Raw genomic sequence first — 19,599 nt, forward strand, 5'->3', positions numbered from 1 at the left:
ACATTTCAATTTAGCAATGAGGCTACCACTAATTGTCCTGTAGAGAAGCAACATCAAACACTTATATGTCATTTAAAACATATATATCCATACGATTTGAATGTACATTTGAGAAGTCATTATTGCTACTTAATAAATTGAGCTAAGATGATTACTTATTAAGCTAGTTAAACATCAGGATAGATAGATAGATAGATAACGTTACATTGATATCCGTAATTAGTTATCTTAAAGCAACATTGCCAGGCTCTTCACATATGGTTAATCATAACACTTTAATTTAACACCACATAGATCTCAAGCCGTAACAATCAGACCACAAAAGTCCAAAATTAAACCCAAATTATGAACCAAATTAGCATTTATAAAAAACATAAGCACCACCTGTAACATGAAAAACGAAGTAACTTCAATATTAGAATATAATACGGTGTAATAAACAATTCAATATTAATTAATTACACTAATATAAAGAAGTAACAAAATTATACCAACTCCACCAGTGCCCCCAGTGACAAGAACAACCCTATTATCAGTGCTGTAACAGTTGGGTTAGGGTTCTTAATTGTTTCTTGTTTCAGTGAGTTGCTACAAACAAATGATTTATGTGTTGAAATGAGCCTGGAAGTACAATTAAGTTTTCTTTCATGTGATAATAAAGATAAAGATGATGATGAATAAAAAGCATGGTTGGTTTGATGGAATTGAGTAGGAAATGTTGGGATTTGTGGATTTGGAGATGGTCTGTGATGGGAGTGAGTTTAGAAGCCATGGAAGACGCAGAAGAAATTGAAATGGTGGCAGCTGTTTTGGGTGGTGGTTATTGTTTTAACCTAGATGATCCAAAAGCTTACTGCATTTTCAGGTTATAAATAAAGCATTTTGCTCGGGACGGGCGAAGGATCCAGATTATTTTGTCACTGATAGCACAATAAAATTTCATGACCTGCTTTGCTACTTGTTGGTAAAAAATTTCATCGAAAATTAAAAGACTAACCTCTATAAATCCAAACATTTTTTTACATAACACGCAAAATTTTAAGTAAAATTTCAATAAAATTGCTTTATTAGAACAAATACACTAAAAGTAATGAACTTGAACAAACAAAAATAGAAAGTACAAAAGGTAAGTTGTTACAAAGTGCAAGTAAAAATGAGCCTTGTTTCTTTTCAATGTTGATACAAAAAAGTAGTTTGAACAATGGGAGGTTAATAAAAACATAACCAGATTAAACATACAAGTGTTGTGAATTACAAATGCTAAACCGGATCAATGAGCTCGTGTTTTGTTTCATGTGTTGGTGGTTTGATACGTTTTATGATTTTGTTATGCATCTATAAGTTTCATGATTTTGTTATGCATCTATGAGTTTCATGATTTTGTTATGCATCTGTATGTTTCATGATTTTGTTATGCATCTGTATGTTTCATGATTTTGTTATTATTTTCTAAATGCAAAATGCAACTAGAGTTCCTATGACCAGCACCTGCATTGAGGGTGTATGAGAATCTTTGTGCTACATAACATAACTTAATCTATAGATGTTTTGGAACAGATAATATCATATGATAATACTTCTTCCTCTATAATTTTAAAAATTGCCGTGACTCATGGTTCATGAACCAACTAATTTATCAAGAAATGTCTATCCTTTGAATCTTTAGTCACAAAGATATCACTATTGAAGCAATTTATTAAACACACCATAAAACTTAAGTCTTCCAGGGCTACAATAAACAAAAGAAGGGGATGTAAATGTGTTATATATGCTTTTAAATACAACATAACTTGCATCTAATTTCTAACCATCCCAACATTACCTAGTGATTAAGGTCACGAGTGTAACATATCTTGTGACCGGGGAAAAGGTCAAAAACAGTCACAAGATAACCTGGTTAGGCTAGGTACATCTAAGTAAAAATCACCGTCCTCTCTGGATAGTCTGAACAAGAAAAACCCTGTTCGTTTACAAGCTTACACTTATTTCTCGTAGATGTAGTTTAATGATCCGTTATTCAACCTAACAATACAATTGCAGGAAATATACTTTTCCATAAAAATATATAAATGTTTGGTATGAGTAAACTGTATTGTACGTTATATTTCAAGAAGCTGAAGTACAATATACAATGGGTGCAAATGATATGGCAGGTATGGCAGGTACAATGCCTATCATAATGTCAAACAATAGTTGGATATCTGAATCACTTGTTTTTCTAACATGTACCACACTATAATTCTATACACATGATTAGATACACAATTATATATCATGACTGAACCGGTTGTATACATATATTATTGGAGCTGAGCACCTTTGAACAATTCTTTCCATTTTTCTGTGTTGCTTCCTGGTCCATCACCCTGCACCATGTCGATATTTGACCATTATTCAATTAGTATAAACAATACACTTGTAAAACTCGTCTAACGATGCTTGCAAGTCTTAATAAAACAACCTCAAATAAGATCGAAACAATGGCTAAATACTGCTACAATACTAATTTTGGCACGATGAACTACTAGATATATAAAAAAAGTTGGATTACTCACAGGGACCGAGTTGATTTCATATATTTGACCTTGTGTAAAATCTATATCCAATGCTTGAATGCAAGCTTCAGCAACTACTAGCCTACTAACCTCTCCTACGAGTTTATCTCCTGCAAACCACAAGCAAGCACGGTACTAAAAAAACACTAATGATTTTTCTAATGACAACCGTTAGGGTGGTTGTTAATGTGCATAGAAGTGTTATATATTGACTTTAAAGTGACGGTTATTGAATTATACAACAATTTTATGCACGTTAACAACATCCACAAGAGTGTGTGAATTACGTACCTTGACCAATAAGGATGGCTCGTCTTTCACCGGCTGTAGCTTTGAGCAGAGTATTTAGATCGTACGATGTATATGGTCCATCTGTCAATCTACCAGGTCTAGTAATCACAAAAGTATATGACACTAGTAAGTACATAATGTACATATAGTACGGGTACAACCATTTTCTTTAATTATTTAAATTAAGGATTTTTAAAAGTAATGAGAATACGAGATGTAAACCTTATTATTGTATAAGGAAGGCCAGAGTTAATAACGAAGTCCTCGCCCATCTTTTTATACTTGAGAACACCAAAAAGGTTCATTATGCTGACATCAATGGTAAAGCAAACGTAAGGAAAATTTACAGAGTTCTTCATTTTTAGCTTTTTACTGACACCAAAAACACGTTTGCACATGATCAGTAAAATGCATAAAGAGTGATTAAGTGATTATTTGCTAGATAATTGATGTTTGGATATGCATTTTGGAACTGCACATTCAGACACCCCCTTATTGTCAAAACACAACAAGGTTTCGAAATATCAGATTAGACGATAGTCAACAGATATTAGTGAAAGATTAATTAACCAATATAACACAGATCAATCACGTTTGACCGAATTTGTCAAAATTATAGCATGTACTAAAATAAATATTAGAAATACCTCCAAGGTAGTTCACTAGACTTGGTTACTCCGACAGATGAAACTAGTATTAATCTTGAAAGTGATCGAGGCAGTACTGACAAGAGGTTTCTCACGCCTTCCCAATCTTCATTAAAAAATGACGTTGAGTTATCAGAACTCAAAGCAATTATCCAGGCAAAGATGATTGTACATTGTTTTTTTATTCTGATTATGACCAAAAAGTTTTCTCAAAATTGTCTTAAGATTTGTTTTAGGTCAATTATTATTAGCTACTGACCTAATTACGTGTCTTAAACATTATTGGGCAATCTTTTATGCTTCTATATATTCCTTTATGGCGTTAAGATAAAATATAAACTAAATGTGTAATAAAATAAGGTTAAAGATTATATTCTGTTAGGTATGATTCAGACCTACTCGTTCAGGTGTGTTATCTCCATCCCAGCGCCGTGATGGAAAGGCAGTAGTACCAGTGCAGCATATAACATGAGTTACACCCTATGCATCAAAATCTTCAAGGTTATTGCTGAAAATAGAGGTGACATAATGGGTCGTGGGCGGGTCAAGCAGGATGGGTAACCTTGCCAAAGCAGTGAACTTTTAGCATGGGCCATAATGGGTCTGGTCAAGTTGACTGCAAGCACCTTTTGTTTTGTCTTAACAATTAATTTATTACAAGTGTTAAGCATGATTACCAAAAAAAAAAAAAAAAAAACGCATAGTTTTATTTTATTTTCTTAAGAAGTTTTTTGAAAGATATGATTTACGAGGTTTTAACATTTTATGCATTCAAGATACGTTTTGTGGGATTTTGACCCATTTCCATATCCTTATTATGCAATTCTTGCATTATATAACCCCCTTAAATCTTTTATGAAAATAACATAACCTGAATCGACCCCTATAAGTAAATAGGTAGAAATTGCCACCTATATTGCAAATCAACCTTTGTCTATGAAACCTTAAATCAACTGAGAGTACAAACCTCAAAGATTGATGGTTCAAGATTCTCTGAATACCGAGTGTCACCTTTCAACACCTACCAAAATCCCTTTTTAGATAAGAAATATAAACACCTAATTTGGTTTCAGTACTTAAAGTAAGAGTGTCAAAACAAATATTCGTTTCACATTTTGCTTTTTGTCATAGCACATATAAGAACAAAAAAAAAACAACATAAACCTGCATTTTATCATCTTCTTGTTCCCCAAAAAGAGCAGTGGCTTTCTCTGGATCTCGGAGTAATAAGCGCAATTTAACATTCCGATTTAGCAATGAGGCTACCACTAATTGTCCTGTATAGAAGCAACACCTACATATTAAGGATCCATGATATGACCGCTCATATTAGTAGACAATTTGTCTTGTTCCTTTAAAATGTACATTCAAATTCTATGGATATATATATGTTCTAAATGAGTAATGGGAACATCAGAATAGATAGAGAATTTTAGATTAATATTAGTAATCAGTTTTCTTAAATCAACTTTGCCAAGCTCTTCACATATATATGGTTAATCATAATACTTCAATTTTACACCACCACAATCTCAAGACGTAACAATAAGACTAATAAAACGGATAACGTTTTTCCTTAGGATACCCAGGGAGGGCAATTATACACTAAGACTAATCTCACATCCAAACACCCTCATTGAGTCAACATTTTATCATATATATTAAGATAAAGATACATTTTGGAAAGCTAATATGACCAATCTTCTATTAGCATATCGAATTGTATTTTTATGAAAAAAAAGCACTAGCTTTAAGAAATTTAACCATCAATCTACAGCATAAAAACATCAATTTTTCTTTTTTTTTTTTTTGAAAGGCAATGTTAGTGGTTAGCTCACGAAGTTAATTCACGAAAATCCCCCCCCCGAGACTCGAACCCTGGTCTCCTCGAACACCATGTTAACATGGTGACCAATGAGGCAAAGCCCCATTGGCAAAACATCAATTTTTCTAAATTAAATTCAACCAATCAGAACACAATAATCCAAATTTAAACCCAAATTTTGAACCAATTTAGCATCTATAAAATCCCCCTTTTTTAAACAGCTGTACGGTGTAATAGATAATTTAATCACACTAATTTCAAAAAGTAACAAGTTCATACCAACTCCACCAGTGCCCCCAGTGACAAAAACAACCTTATTATCAGATGCTGGAACTGTTGGGTTAGGGTTCTCAATTGTTTCTTGTTTCAGTGAGTTGCTACAAACAAATGATTTATGTGTTGAAATGAGCCTGGAAGTACAATTAAGTTTTCTTTCATGTGAAAATAAAGATAGCGATGATGATGAATAAAAAGCATGGTTGGTTTGATAGAATTGAGGATGGAATATTGGGAATTTGTGTATTTGGAGGTGGTCTGTGATGGGAGTCAGTGATAGTTTAGACGCCATGGAAGACGCAGAAGAAAATGAAATGGTGGCAAGTTTTTTGGGTGGTGGTTATTGTTTAATAACGAGTATGGTTGGTCTAAAAGCTTAGTGCTATATATATTGAATTTTACTGCCTCTTAAAAGTCTATAATCTAAAACTCAGGTAAATTTGATCATATCATTTTTACGTCATCTCATTTTATTTATTTATTATTTATTTTATTTTATTTTAATTTTAGCCGGAGGTTCTTCTAGAAGCAATCTCTCCATCCGTCGAATATAAAGAGAGAGGACTTTCTCTACTCTTAGAGTGTTTCACTCTAGGTGAAAAATGACCTCTCTTTAATCTAGGGTGGATGAAGGATTGTCTACGTCTCACATCCCCCATACCCTATACATGAGGTATTGAGCTCTGTTGTTGTTGTATATAAGTATATAAATACTTCAAGGATTTATTTATAATAAAATGTTTTATTAATTATCGATAAAGATGTTAAGACCGTTTGTAACGCGCCTGTGCTGGACTAGCCGTGCACCCAGCACGCCACTAGCACTCCACTAACGCAGCGTGTTGGGTGGTTTTAGGGTCGGCGTGCTGGAAGTTTGCACGTAGAAGATGACCTCGTGTTGGTGTACGTGTATGATTTTGATTGGCTATTTCAATTAGAGCGGATAGTTTTTTGTTTAAATATACCGATAGAAAAATAAATTCACTAATAAATTAAATATATTATATATTACCATATTAACTATTAGACAAAACTTATGAATAGTATTAGGGGTATTTTCGTCTTTTAACTTTTTTTTCCCTTTTCTTTCAAGTAACACCACAAAAGCCCCCCACACTTTGCTCAAAAATTAAAATCGGCCCCCAAAACAGGGGGTTAAAGCGTTAAATCAAAATTTTCATAAAATATCTTAAATAAACTCCACTCAAATATTCAACACGTCATATCTTCTCGCTCGCAACGAGTTAAATTTTTGCGACACCATCCTTAAACTCGAAATAATTTTATGAACACAATGTCACTAACTATACGCAAAACGGACACTTTTAAAAAAAAGCTAAATATTTAGGGTACTTTTCATTTTTCATATATGTTGATTTTTCACTCGCAGGCTCCGTAACTAAACACAATAAAATACATTAAAAATCGAACTCCCGGCGCGAAGCGAGGGTTCGAAAACTAGTTTTCATCTATAAAATACACCTCAAACACTTCATATTTTATTCCTCAAACATTTCTATAACAACCTGACTTTTATTTTATATTTTGTTAGCAATCGTTAAAGAAATTAACGAACTCGAACTTAAAACTTAAGAAATGTCCTAGGTCGACCTTAAAACTAACCCGATTAGAAAAATGGAGACTATTTGATTATGTGAAACCAACGAGACTATTGGGTAACTGAGATTACCAAAAACTTTATGGACTTGGATCATCATCATTATAAACATTTAACGAATAAATAAACCATAATTAAAATGTAGAAGGGTTGGAGTGTACATATGATAAATTAATAAAACTAATATATATATATATATATATATATATATATATATATATATATATATATATATATATATATATATATTGCCAAAAAATATATATAAATGTGGATATATATTAAATTTTTTTTAAATAATTAAATAAATCCGAAAAGTTAAAAATAAAAATAGATAACTATTATCTAAATCAAATTGTGACTTGATCCTTGAAGATTAGCTATCCTAAAACAAACTTAAATTCTATCATAAACCAACTTGAATTCAATCCCAAATTTGAAGAATTGGAAAACCCAACCTAAACTCTAACTTTTAGCTTATAAATAAACTTCAAACTCTCACCATTTGTTCCATATATGTTTTTTTTTTTTTGCCGATCCTTTATTTTCTTCAAGTTGCTCGTCGATCAACCATCTACCAATTGCCTTCATTGCATAAGTAAGCCTTCAATTTCCTTTGTGTTAAATTTTTGGTACCAATTAGATTATATTATATTTATGAGTCATTTTTCTTCATTAATTATTATAACTAGTTTAATATATAATATATATAATATATATACATGATATACAGTATCGCATGAATGATTTGACGACATCTCATGTTTAAATTAGATGAGATTGTTACTTGTAGTTTGTTTAAGTCCAACTCTTAAAATATTTAATAATTATCTCAATAAAATTCTAGAAGTTTCGGAGGAGTATACCAACTAATGAGTTTTACAATTGTTGTCACATGCTCCTGAAACAAATTTCATCAAGTTTCCATTCTAACTTTTTGTTTTTGAAAAGTTTGATTATATCACTTATCACTTATATAATTAAAGTGGATACGTAATTACTCTTTTATTAAATATACGATATATATGTATGAAAAGTATATATATATATATATATATATATATATATATATATATATATATATATATATATATATATATATATATATATGTGTGTGTGTGTGTGTGTGTGTGTATATGTATGTATGTATATATGCTCGAACAAAAATCTATGATACATGAATAAAAGTTGACGAATATAAATATGAATAAAGTTAAGATCATGAATAAATATTGATATGGATAAAAGTTATAAACTTTAATGATGATACTTATAGTATGATTATGATTATGAAAAAATATAAAGATTTTGATTATGAATATAAAGTTTATAAACTTGGAAGTATAAAGATGAAGTTAATAATAATTATATTTATGAACTTGATAATGATAACTTGAACATAAACACATCTCTTTAATGAAATATAAAGGTGAATCTATAAATATAAAAATACTTGTAAATAAAATATATCATAAGCATTATATTAAAACGATTGCACTAATAATATATGTGCGTAAATTTTTTTTTTGAAAGGTAAATTATATTTTTTATTACTCAAAGCCACCACTCAATTGAGCGCAACCAAACAAGCAATACATAAGGTGCCAAGATGACACACAATTCACACATATTTACATTGTTTTCCCGAAGAAAATTCCGACAAAACTACACAAAACAATTACGCGGCATATGAAGCCAATTATGCCAATCGAGCTTTAATTTCTTGCATCTTTTCCCAATCCACTCGAAACTTTTAACTTGAATCTCACTTACCGCTACCGGCACGTTCCAACATTTATTGTTGAAGACTTTGTCATTCCTATTTTTCCATATTAAGTAATATATTATCATTTATATGTACATAATATATTATCATCATAAAAGTATAATAAACATATTATATATATATATATATATATATATATATATATATATATATATATATATATATTAACACTAGAGTTACATACATATATTATAACACATTCACATGTACATAATAAATATATAAGTATGGTAATACTTATATATATATATATATATATATATATATATATATATATATATATATATATATATATATATATATATATATATATATATATATATATATAAAGTATATGTATATGACACAAGAACTTATATAAAACATTTACATATATTGTATAATATATAAGTGAAACATAATAATCGTGTTGTATTCCTATACACACATTCGAAAGCTATGAAAAAGACACGCGTATTATACGAGCGTATAATATACAATGCGGAACTATAATCACAAACGGATGACGTACGACTCTTACGAATTTCACCGCTACTTACGGTCATAAATGGTGTCTATTGGTCGAACATATGGGAATTGGCTTGCTGGATTTTTCAAACAGTCATGATACGCTCTGACCAAACGGATCCTGGCCCCAGGTCGTCTGGCTGTCTATTAACTTACTTGATAGCAACGAGAATTGTATAACATCTAAACTGTGAGTATAGTAATTATGCGAATTGAGAAACTATGAAACAAATGAACACCAATGATATATATGAATATATAACACAAACACATAACTATACACAAACACATAACTAAAAAGATGATGAAAATGATGATCCGACTAACTTAAACCTGATCATGATAGGTTGACTACTTTGGACCACCGCTGCTATTTGCTATCACATTGTTTACTGTGCACCTAAGGTGAGTCATAGCCCCAACTTTTTAACTGTTTTATAAACTATTTTTCGGGTGAGAATACATGTCTTTTGATGTTGTTGCATCCACTTGCTAACCATCTTTTGATGTTGTGGTAAGTTCCAATTCTAAGTCTTAGTGTTTAATTTGAGTTATTGCTAGGTTTTTGGTCATGTGTTGGGTGTAAGCCCCGTTTCTATGATAAATTGGAGATTTTGAGTAAGATTTATGTACATAAACCTAAAGATTCATAATCTAGGGTTTTATGTTGTAATTTAGGGTTTTTGAGCTTTAATGTTTGTTGAATCACTAGCACACTTGTGTGTTAGTGAAATGAGTGTTATTAGGGTTCATGGTTGACCCAAATGCAAGTATTGACCTTGAAAAGGGTCAAATGGGTATTGTGTGACCCAACTAACAAGATGAGCATTTAATTACTCAAAACTTGTGTTAGTTATTGTGTTTGGACTTTAATAACTAGCTATTAGTGATATGTAGTAGTCTTGACCTAGTGTGGGTGTTAGTAGTGAAAATGGGTCATAATTTCACTATTGGTCTTAATTGCACTAGGAGTTATGAATTTGTAAGTAGTCCAACTTTTTTGTGTGTTAATTGTGTGATTAATGTAATAGGTACATTGCATTGAAGGTTGCGGGACTTTGGTATTGCTTTCCACCAAAGTGATAAGGTGAGTGAAATAATTATACATGATGTATTTGCTTGTGCGGCGTGAAAGGTGGGCTTAGTCGCAGTGTAAGACACCACTCCAGGGTTAGTGACGTGTGGGTTTAGTGGCAGTGTAAGACACCACATTTGTCATGATAGGTGGGTTTAGTCAAAGTGTAAGACACCACCCAGTGGTTAGTGATACAAGGCGTATGTACACTAATGGATGTTGCGAACACTGATGGTCATTCGCGAGAACCATTCCCTTGTGATTATGGTTAACCATGGTTATGTATCGGTAGTATTAGCATGTTATATTGTGATGATTATATGCTTTTGGTAATGCTAGCTTGTGGCGTGTTGAGGACTTTAGCTTGTACATTGAGATTGTATGCTAATTAAATTGCTAGCATGTATGCGGTATTTTTGTAAGTGTTTGCAATACATATATGTATAATTGTTGCTTTCACTAAGCATTATGCTTACCCTCTCGTTGTTTACTCTTTTTAGATTCAGGTGCGGACAAGGGCAATAGTAAGCTTGTGGATTAGAAACCTCTACCTTATGGACTTTTGGAGGATACTTTTGGATTCGGCCTAAGTTGGGTAGTTTAACCCATGATATTTCTCATTTACACTACGTTTCTTAACGGAATATTTACCTCGTTTTACTTGGTTTTGATCCTCATTGTGCTTAAAAGTGAAGAAAATGGGAAAAGTCACGTTCTAAGTGTGATTGCAGTCTTGGGTATGAAATTGGTGCAAAATTGACCAATGTGTTGTGCAAAAAGTTCAAGAAAACTGCAAAGTGCTGAAAAATGACCAAGAACGACGTTCCACATTACTAGAATGACATTCCAATGACAAGAACGACATTCCAAATCAAAGGAACGACGTTCCACTTGCAAAAAGGGTGTTCTAGGTTTGAAGAACGAAGTCCCATTACAAAGGAACTGAATAAAAGTTGAACAAAACTTATTAAGGACGATTTGGGAACGACATTCAATTTAAAGGAATGGAGTTCCACCTTATAGAGCAACAGAACGTCGTTCAAGATTGTGGAACGACGTTCCACTTCAAAGACCATAAGAACGACGTTTCTAATTAAGGAACGACGTGCCACATACGTTTTCTGGGGAGTTTTTAATGAAGGGTATAAATAGAATGAGATGAGGTTTTCATAAAGGGAGCTGCAGTTTTTACCTCGAATCTCACCCTAAGAACCCTAATTTCATCATCTGCATCATTTCTTCATTTGGATTGTAATATTCACATTTGTCTTTATTGTTTTTCCATTGAATACTTGTACTAGTTGAACATGATGCTTATTTATGATCTTTTATATTTGATTAGTGTTAGTTTAGCCATGCTTGGCTAATTTACTTGCATTTGCTTATTTATGAAACCATAATGTGAGGATTTGCCCCAAATCAATGAATAACTGTTGTTTGAATGAAATATATGAGTGATTGTTGTTGAGTTAGCTATAGATCCATTGCCAGTGTTTGTTTTAAACTCAACCTTGATTATATAAGTTGTTAATCATTATTAAGTGATTTCTAATGAGATTCAATTTGTACTTCAACATGTTTGCATGATATAGACAATCAATGAAAGGATTATAAGTGATTGTGTCCTCTAATTGTTTGGTTTTTAAGGTGTTCTTAGTCAAAACTAGTGGTGCTTGGTTCTCTTAGTGATTTTGACTACTAAGGGATTTTAAGTAATTTTAATCCAAGCTTAATCTCAATGACTACTCATAATTCAACTTGATCTTGTAAATCAATGCTTATATGAGTTTGCATAGTGTAACTAGATTAAGGTTTAATAGTGATGTTAAACATCTAATAGTTCAACAACGAATGCGATAGTAATTTGGGTAGAACGGGGCAATCCAAGCATAAGGGTGGATTAGATAAGTGAACACTAATTAGTTATTTGATTTATATTTCGATATTTAGTTATTTGCTTATTGTTGCAAGTTTTATTTGTTAATCAAAACATTTTCAAAACAGAAAACCCCCCAAACAAACCTTGGGATAATTATTAGTTTTCATTAATTCAATTAGTATTAACGCTCTCTTGGTACGAATATTAAACGAAAAACTTGCTAATATAAAGACTGAGTCATCGTTTCTCATTGCTTGTCACTTTAGTCGAGTCCACGTTTATTTCAAATCTATATCTAAAAGATGCAAGTATGTGCAAGCATATCAAACTTTTTGGCGCCGCTGCTTGGGAGTGGTAGCTAGTTGGATTTTTGAGTCAAAACTTTTAATTGTTCGATCCTTTTGTTAGGATTTATCCTCATAAAATTACTTTTCTTGTTTATTATATATTATTGTGTTTGGAAAACCCGTATTTTGTTTGTGTTGTTATCAAAGGTAGGTACCACGATGTATGAAAATGAGATCCCAAAAGGATCAAGGTTTTGAACATCCATATTTCGATCCGGAGAGACAAGTTAAAGGGGTTTATAAAAGACGGGATGAAAGGATTTTAAGGAGAAATTTTGACGTATTACCTTTTTGTATTGAAGAAATGGATGGTCTCAATCCACCACCCGAACATAATCAACCACCCGAACATAATCCATTTGGTTGCGGTCCCAATGGCCTACCACCCAAAATTCAACCACCCGAGATTCAAGATCAAAGGATAGACCCAAATGACATGCCTATATGGAATGCACGGTTGATTTCACCTACAGTTGTGCCACCGGCCATTAACAAACCTCCTATTAGGGTCGAACATTGGAAAGTCGAGGGAAATTTCTTCACCATGCTTAAAGATGTCCAATTCTACGGTGTAATGCAAGATAATCCTTTTGAGCATCTTCAATCCTTCAACGATATCTGCGATCTTTACAAACATAAGGATGTTAGTGAGGATGCATACAAACTAAGGGCATTCCCCCTTTCTCTTCAAGGAGATGCAAAGATTTGGTTACGAGATCTACCTTCCGACACCATTCGCACTTTTCAACATTTGAGTGATACTTTCATCAATCATTTCTTTCCACCATCGAAGGCGGAAAGTCTTAAAACAGAAATCAATGCTTTTGCTCAAAGAGGTGATGAGTCATTGTAAGGCGCTTGGATTTATTTCAAAAAGATGTTAAGGGCATGTCCACCACACGGTCTATCAAAGAGAGAGCACATTAACACTTTTTTTCGGGGTAAAAATGAAAAGACAAGGCAAATTCTTGACTCCTCCGCGGGAGGCGTGTTCATGTACAAGTCACCAAACGAAGCCGAAAAACTACTTGAAGATATTTCATTCCATACCTATGAGTGGAATCCCTCACCTAGGGATTAGCCAAGAGAGAACGTATCTCAAGTTGAAAGTGAAGATGGTCAAGTTACACTTTCAAGTTTAACAATCAATTTCAATCCTATGGTAAAGAGTTGAAGAAGATCCAACAATCCCTTATTCCTATGCAAGTTGGATGCAAGAGATGTGATGGACCTCACCTTACAAAGAATTGTCCACAAATAAACTAATGTAATCAACTCGGACAACATTCCAATGAACTCGGATGCACATGTTAACTATGTGGGTAATCAAAACTATCAAATAGGCGGTTCATCAATCCAAAACAACAACTCCTACCAAGGCAACCAAGGTTACTACCAACAATTACCATACACAACACCAACAACCTTACAACAACTAATCTTACAACAACCAAAGCAACCAAAACTACAATCAAAGCTATCAACAAAACCAAGGTTATAACCAATACCAAAATAACCAAGGATACAATCAAAACCAACCTCAATAATAACAAAAAAATGCCAATACTTCCAACTTTAACCAAAACCAACAAAACACTCAACCACCTCAATCCTCAAGAAGCCTAGAAGAGATTATGCAAAATTACATCAAGAAGGTAACGATGTGTTTTTTTTGAAAAATAACAAGTTTCTAAAGCAACAACCAAGACATTACCAAGCATCTTTCCAAAACTTAGAGAGCACGGTGGGAAGATTGTTAAATCAAGTAGCCGAGAGACCTCAAGGTGCTTTACCATCAAATACACAAGTCAATCCCAACAAAAATTACAACAATAACTGAAACAATCAAAACCAAAGTCAACAAAACCAAAACAACAACAACACAGAAACATCCCTATTGAAAACATCAACACCAACCAAAACCGAAATGAAAACGTCAATGCCATAACCACCCGAAGCGGTTTAACCTTGAATGAGGGAAATGAAAGTCCCGAACCACAAACCTTTATCACCCAAGAACCACTTCTAAGCTTTATCGAGATTGAAATTGGGGTTAGTAGTGACAAGAGTAAAGAAAAGGTCGACTCAACCGGGGTAAAGGGTAATGATGAAAGGGGTTGTGAGCCTTTGGAGGCTAAGAAAACGGTCCCGTATCCAAAAGCTTTAAGGAAAGACAAGTTGGCGACTCAATACAAAAAGTTACAAGACATGATGAAGAATGTGATTCAGAAGTGTTTAATGCACTTGCTGACTTGTGTACGAGAATTAATCTTATGCCCCACTCAATTTATGAAAGACTTGGACTTGGACCCCTAAAACTGACCCGAATTAGAATTAGATTGGCAAACCATTCTTATGACACCACCATTGGTATCGCCGAGGACATATTGGTTAGTATTGACACCTTGGTGTTCCCGGTTGATTTTGTCATAATGGAAATGAAGGAAGACCTTTAAGTACCACTCATCTTAGGGAGACCATGCTTAGCAACCGCTGATACAATCATTTTAGTCCAACGCAACCAACTCAACATTGGTGTTGGTGATGAGCGTGTGACCATTAATATTCGAGAAGCTTTGAAGCAACTGATCGAGACTGATGATAATGAATGACCGAGACTGATGACAATGAATGCTATTCTATTGACCTGATTGACCAATACGTAGAGGAAGAGTTTAAAAAACTCTTAGAGGTTGGCACCACCGAGTTCAACCAACTTGGTGAAAATGACACTTTGGACCTAGAAGTCGACTTTAGGGACCTAATGAATGTGAATGTTGATGATTATGAGCTTGAAAGTGAAACCAACGTGGAAGAGTCATTTGAGGTCATCCCAAATGAAGATAGATTTAGAATCAAATCTTCATGGGAGGAACCTCCTACACTTGAGTTAACAGAACTCCCCGAGCACCTTGAGTATTCTTACCTCAAGGAAACAAGTTAATTACCAGTGATTATCTCATCTAGGCTCACCAATGATCAAAGAGCAAGTCTTGTTTCACTTCTCAAGTCTCATAAAAAAGCTATTGCATGGAAAACCACGGTACCAAGGATAAATCCATCTTATTGCACCCATAAAATTCTCATGGTAGAAAATTTCAATCCCGAAGTTCAACGACAACGTCGGGTCAATCCGAATATGAAAGAAGTTGTGAAAAAGGAAGTCATTAAGTAGCTAGATGCGAGCCTTATCTATCCCATTTTGGACTCACCTTGGGTGAGCCCGGTTCAAGTGGTGCCCAAAAAGGGTGAGACCACGGTGATCCTCAATGACCAAAATGAACTTGTCCCGACCCAAACCATCACTACATGGAGGGTTTGCATTGACTATAGGAATATCAACGATGCTACAACAAAAGACCATTTCCCTCTCCCATATATTGACCAAATGATTGAACGATTAGTCGGGAATGATTTTTATTGCTTTCTTGATGGATTCTTGGGATATTTTCAAATCTTAATCGACCCTAAGGATTAAGAAAAGACTATTTTCACGTGTCCATATGGCACTTTTGCTTACCGAAGAATGCCCTTTGGGTTGTGTAATGCACCCGGGACATTCCAAAGATGCATGATGGAAATCTTTTCGGATATGGTCGAGGACACGGTGGAGGTATTTATGAAAGATTTCTCAGTGTTCAGGGACTCTTTTGACCATTGTCTCAAAAACTTTGACCAAATGTTGACCCGTTGTGAAAATTCCAACTTAGTGTTGAATTGGGAGAAGTGTCAATTTATAGTGAACGAGGGAGTCGTTTTAGGTCACAAAATTTTAAAAGTGGGGATTGAGGTCGATAAATCGAAAATTAGTGTCATAAAAGATCTTCCAAAACCGTCTGACGTCAAAGCTATACGAAGTTTTCTTGGTCATGCAGATTTTTACCGACGTTTTATAAAAGATATTTCAAAGATTGCACGACCCATGACTAAATTATTGGAAAAGGACCAACCTTTTATATTTGATGATGAGTACACCTAAACGTTTAATTTTTTGAAACACAAACTCAACCATCCACCAATCCTAATCTCTCCCGATTGGGACAAGTATTTCGAATTGATGTGCGATGCAAGTGATTTTGCACTTGATGCAGTTCTTGGTCAAAGGGTTGACTAACATTTTAGGCCTACTTATTATGCGAGTAAGACTTTGAATGGGGCCTAATTGAACTATACAACCACCAAGAAGAAACTTCTCGCGGTGGTATTCACTTTTGACAAATTTTGGTCTTACCTTGTCCTTTTTAAAACGGTTGTTTACACGGACCATTCAACGTTAAAATATATTTTTCAAAAAGAAGACTCAAAACACTGATTAATTTGGCGGGTTTTACTTTTACAAGAGTTTGATATCGAAATCAAAGATAAGAGGGGCCGAAAATGTAGCCGCCGACCATTTGTCAAGATTAGACAACCCCGACTTACAAACTTTGGATGAATCAAAAATCCAGGATACCTTCCCGGATGAACACTTGATGCGGGTTGAACTTGATGATGAAGTCCCATGGTTTGCCAATTTTGCTAATTACTTAGCTTCAAATGTAATTTAAAAAGGATTTTCTTACCAACAACAAAAAAAGTTTTTTTAATGACTTAAAGTATTACTTTTGGGAGGATCCGGATTTGTTCCGCATTGGGACGGACCAAGTAATTTGAAGATGTGTTTATGGGAAAGAAGCCCGGGAAATTTTGGAAGCTTGTCATAACGAGCCCACGGGAGGACATTTCAGGTCGAATCACACAGCAAAAAAGGTGTTTGATTCCGGGTTCTATTGGCTCACGATATTCAAAAACTCCCATGAGTTGGTCAAAAGGTGTGATTCTTGTCAAAGATCCGGGACAATTTCAAAAAGGGATGAAATGCCCGGTATACAAATTTGTGAGGTGTTTGACGTGTGGGCATAGATTTTATAGGCCCGTTCCCAAATTCAAACAAATGTCTGTACATTTTGGTAGCGGTTAACTATGTGTTAAAGTGGGTCGAGGCAAAGGCTTTTCCCACTAATGACGCCAGGGTTGTAGTTAAGTTCTTAAAAGGGTTATTTGCTAGTTTTGGAGTCCTTAAGGCATTAATTTCGGATAGAGGAACACATTTTACGAACAATCTTTTGGAGAAAACCTTAGAAAAGTATGGGGTAATGCACCGGTTCTCAACTCCATACCACCCTCAAACGAGTGGTCAAGTGGAGAATACGAACTGGGCAATTAAGAGGATTTTAGAGAAAACGATCAATAATAACCCTAAGGTGTGGTCAACGAAACGTTATGATGCCTTGTGGGCATTTAGGACCACATTTAAGACCCCTATCGGTACAACACCGTTTAGATTGGTTTATGGAAAGGCATGTCACGTCCCGGTAGAGGTTGGACATAGGGCCTATTGGGTGTTAAAACAAGTTAGCCGAGATTTAGATCAAGCGGGGGATAAACAGGTCATGCAAATGCATGAGTTAGATGAATTTGGGCTAGAAGCTTATGAGAACTCCTTGACATACAAGGAGAAGACCAAAAAGTAGCATGATGCCAAGCTTAAGGGAGTTAAGGAGTTTTACCCCAAGGACAAAGTCTTAGTGTTTAACTCTAGATTTAAGTTTTTGCCCAGAAAGCTAAAGTCAAGATGGACAAGTCCTTATATTGTGAAAAAAGCCCTTCCGATGGGTTATGTGGAGTTTTTTAGGAATGGGAACACCTTCAAGGTGAATGGCCATAGATTGAAAGTTTATGATGATGAAGTCAATGCCCTTAGCTTGATGACATCAAGCTTTACCCAAAATGACACCTTTGTGCTTGAAACGGGTCAAGTGATAGACTCGAGATAAAAAATGATCACATTTGTGTATATTTGTGCATGTAGGTTTGCATTTCATTTATAATTGTATGATATTGTGTTTTGATAGATTTCATTGGCATTTAGTTGCATTTCATGCATATGGGAAATTGAAAATACCAAAAACAGCTTGTGAATAGGTTGGATTGTGTTGCACTTGGTTAAAATTCTGGAAAATGCAATTTTTGATCAGGAACAACGTTCTACTAAAGATGAATGACGTTCCTTGTTTCTGGAACGACATTCCACTTTGGTGGAACGTCGTCCCATTACACTAGGTTTTGAACGAATTGATCGGTGGCACTTTCCAGTGAGTTTCAGGAACGACGTTCCTAATTAAAGGAACGACATTCCAGTTGTCTGAAGTAACGACGTTATGGTTTTTGGAACGACGTTCCACTTTATGGAACAACGTTCCATACCCCATTTTAGATGTTTTTTGCGGGTTATTTTGAATCACTTTTTCTAACACCCACTTCTCTCTTATCTCTCAAAACCGACTACCACACTTAAAACCCTAATCTTATACTTAAAATTAATCAAATTTCTGTAAAGATCTTGCCTAATCTTCAACAACAAACATGTTTAGAGTACGATTCTTGCATCTATTTCAATTAATTTCATTATTTTTTTTTGAGATTTTCATGCTTTTGCTCATTATGCTATACATGTCGATTATGCTTGATTAATGTTGAATGTTATGATATTATTGTTGAATATAGGTTACATTGTTGCTAATTAACATGTTTTTCATGTTTAATTTCACGAATTCCAACTTTAAAAATCTAGGGTTCTTCGAAATTAGGGTTTTTTCCCTCCAATTTGGTTGTTTGAGATGAAATTGGGTGTTGTCTAGGGTTGATTACTAGTCTACCAACTTACTATTTCCATGTACCCTTACAAATTGGTGTTCTTTCGTTATGAATTTGAAATTAGGGTTTATGACTTTAGGGTTTGACTAGTTTTGAC

General features: G+C 34.0%; 1 protein-coding gene across 1 annotated transcript; it reads right to left on the reverse strand.

The window, feature by feature from the left end:
- Positions 1 to 2,238: 2,238 nt before the first annotated feature.
- Positions 2,239 to 5,938, reverse strand: LOC139843325 (uncharacterized protein At5g02240-like). Its single transcript, XM_071833399.1, has 9 exons — positions 5,598 to 5,938; positions 4,658 to 4,770; positions 4,461 to 4,514; positions 3,889 to 3,973; positions 3,494 to 3,599; positions 3,069 to 3,155; positions 2,847 to 2,944; positions 2,556 to 2,665; positions 2,239 to 2,366 (listed from the first exon to the last, which is right to left on the reverse strand). Exons 1-9 carry the CDS (start codon positions 5,884 to 5,886, stop codon positions 2,301 to 2,303), a joined length of 1,008 nt encoding a protein of 335 aa, XP_071689500.1. The 5' UTR covers positions 5,887 to 5,938; the 3' UTR covers positions 2,239 to 2,300.
- Between the last annotated feature and the right edge of the window lie 13,661 nt (positions 5,939 to 19,599).

Source organism: Rutidosis leptorrhynchoides, chromosome 4 (genome assembly GCF_046630445.1).
Source record: "Rutidosis leptorrhynchoides isolate AG116_Rl617_1_P2 chromosome 4, CSIRO_AGI_Rlap_v1, whole genome shotgun sequence".
NCBI classification, from domain to species: Eukaryota; Viridiplantae; Streptophyta; class Magnoliopsida; order Asterales; family Asteraceae; genus Rutidosis; species Rutidosis leptorrhynchoides.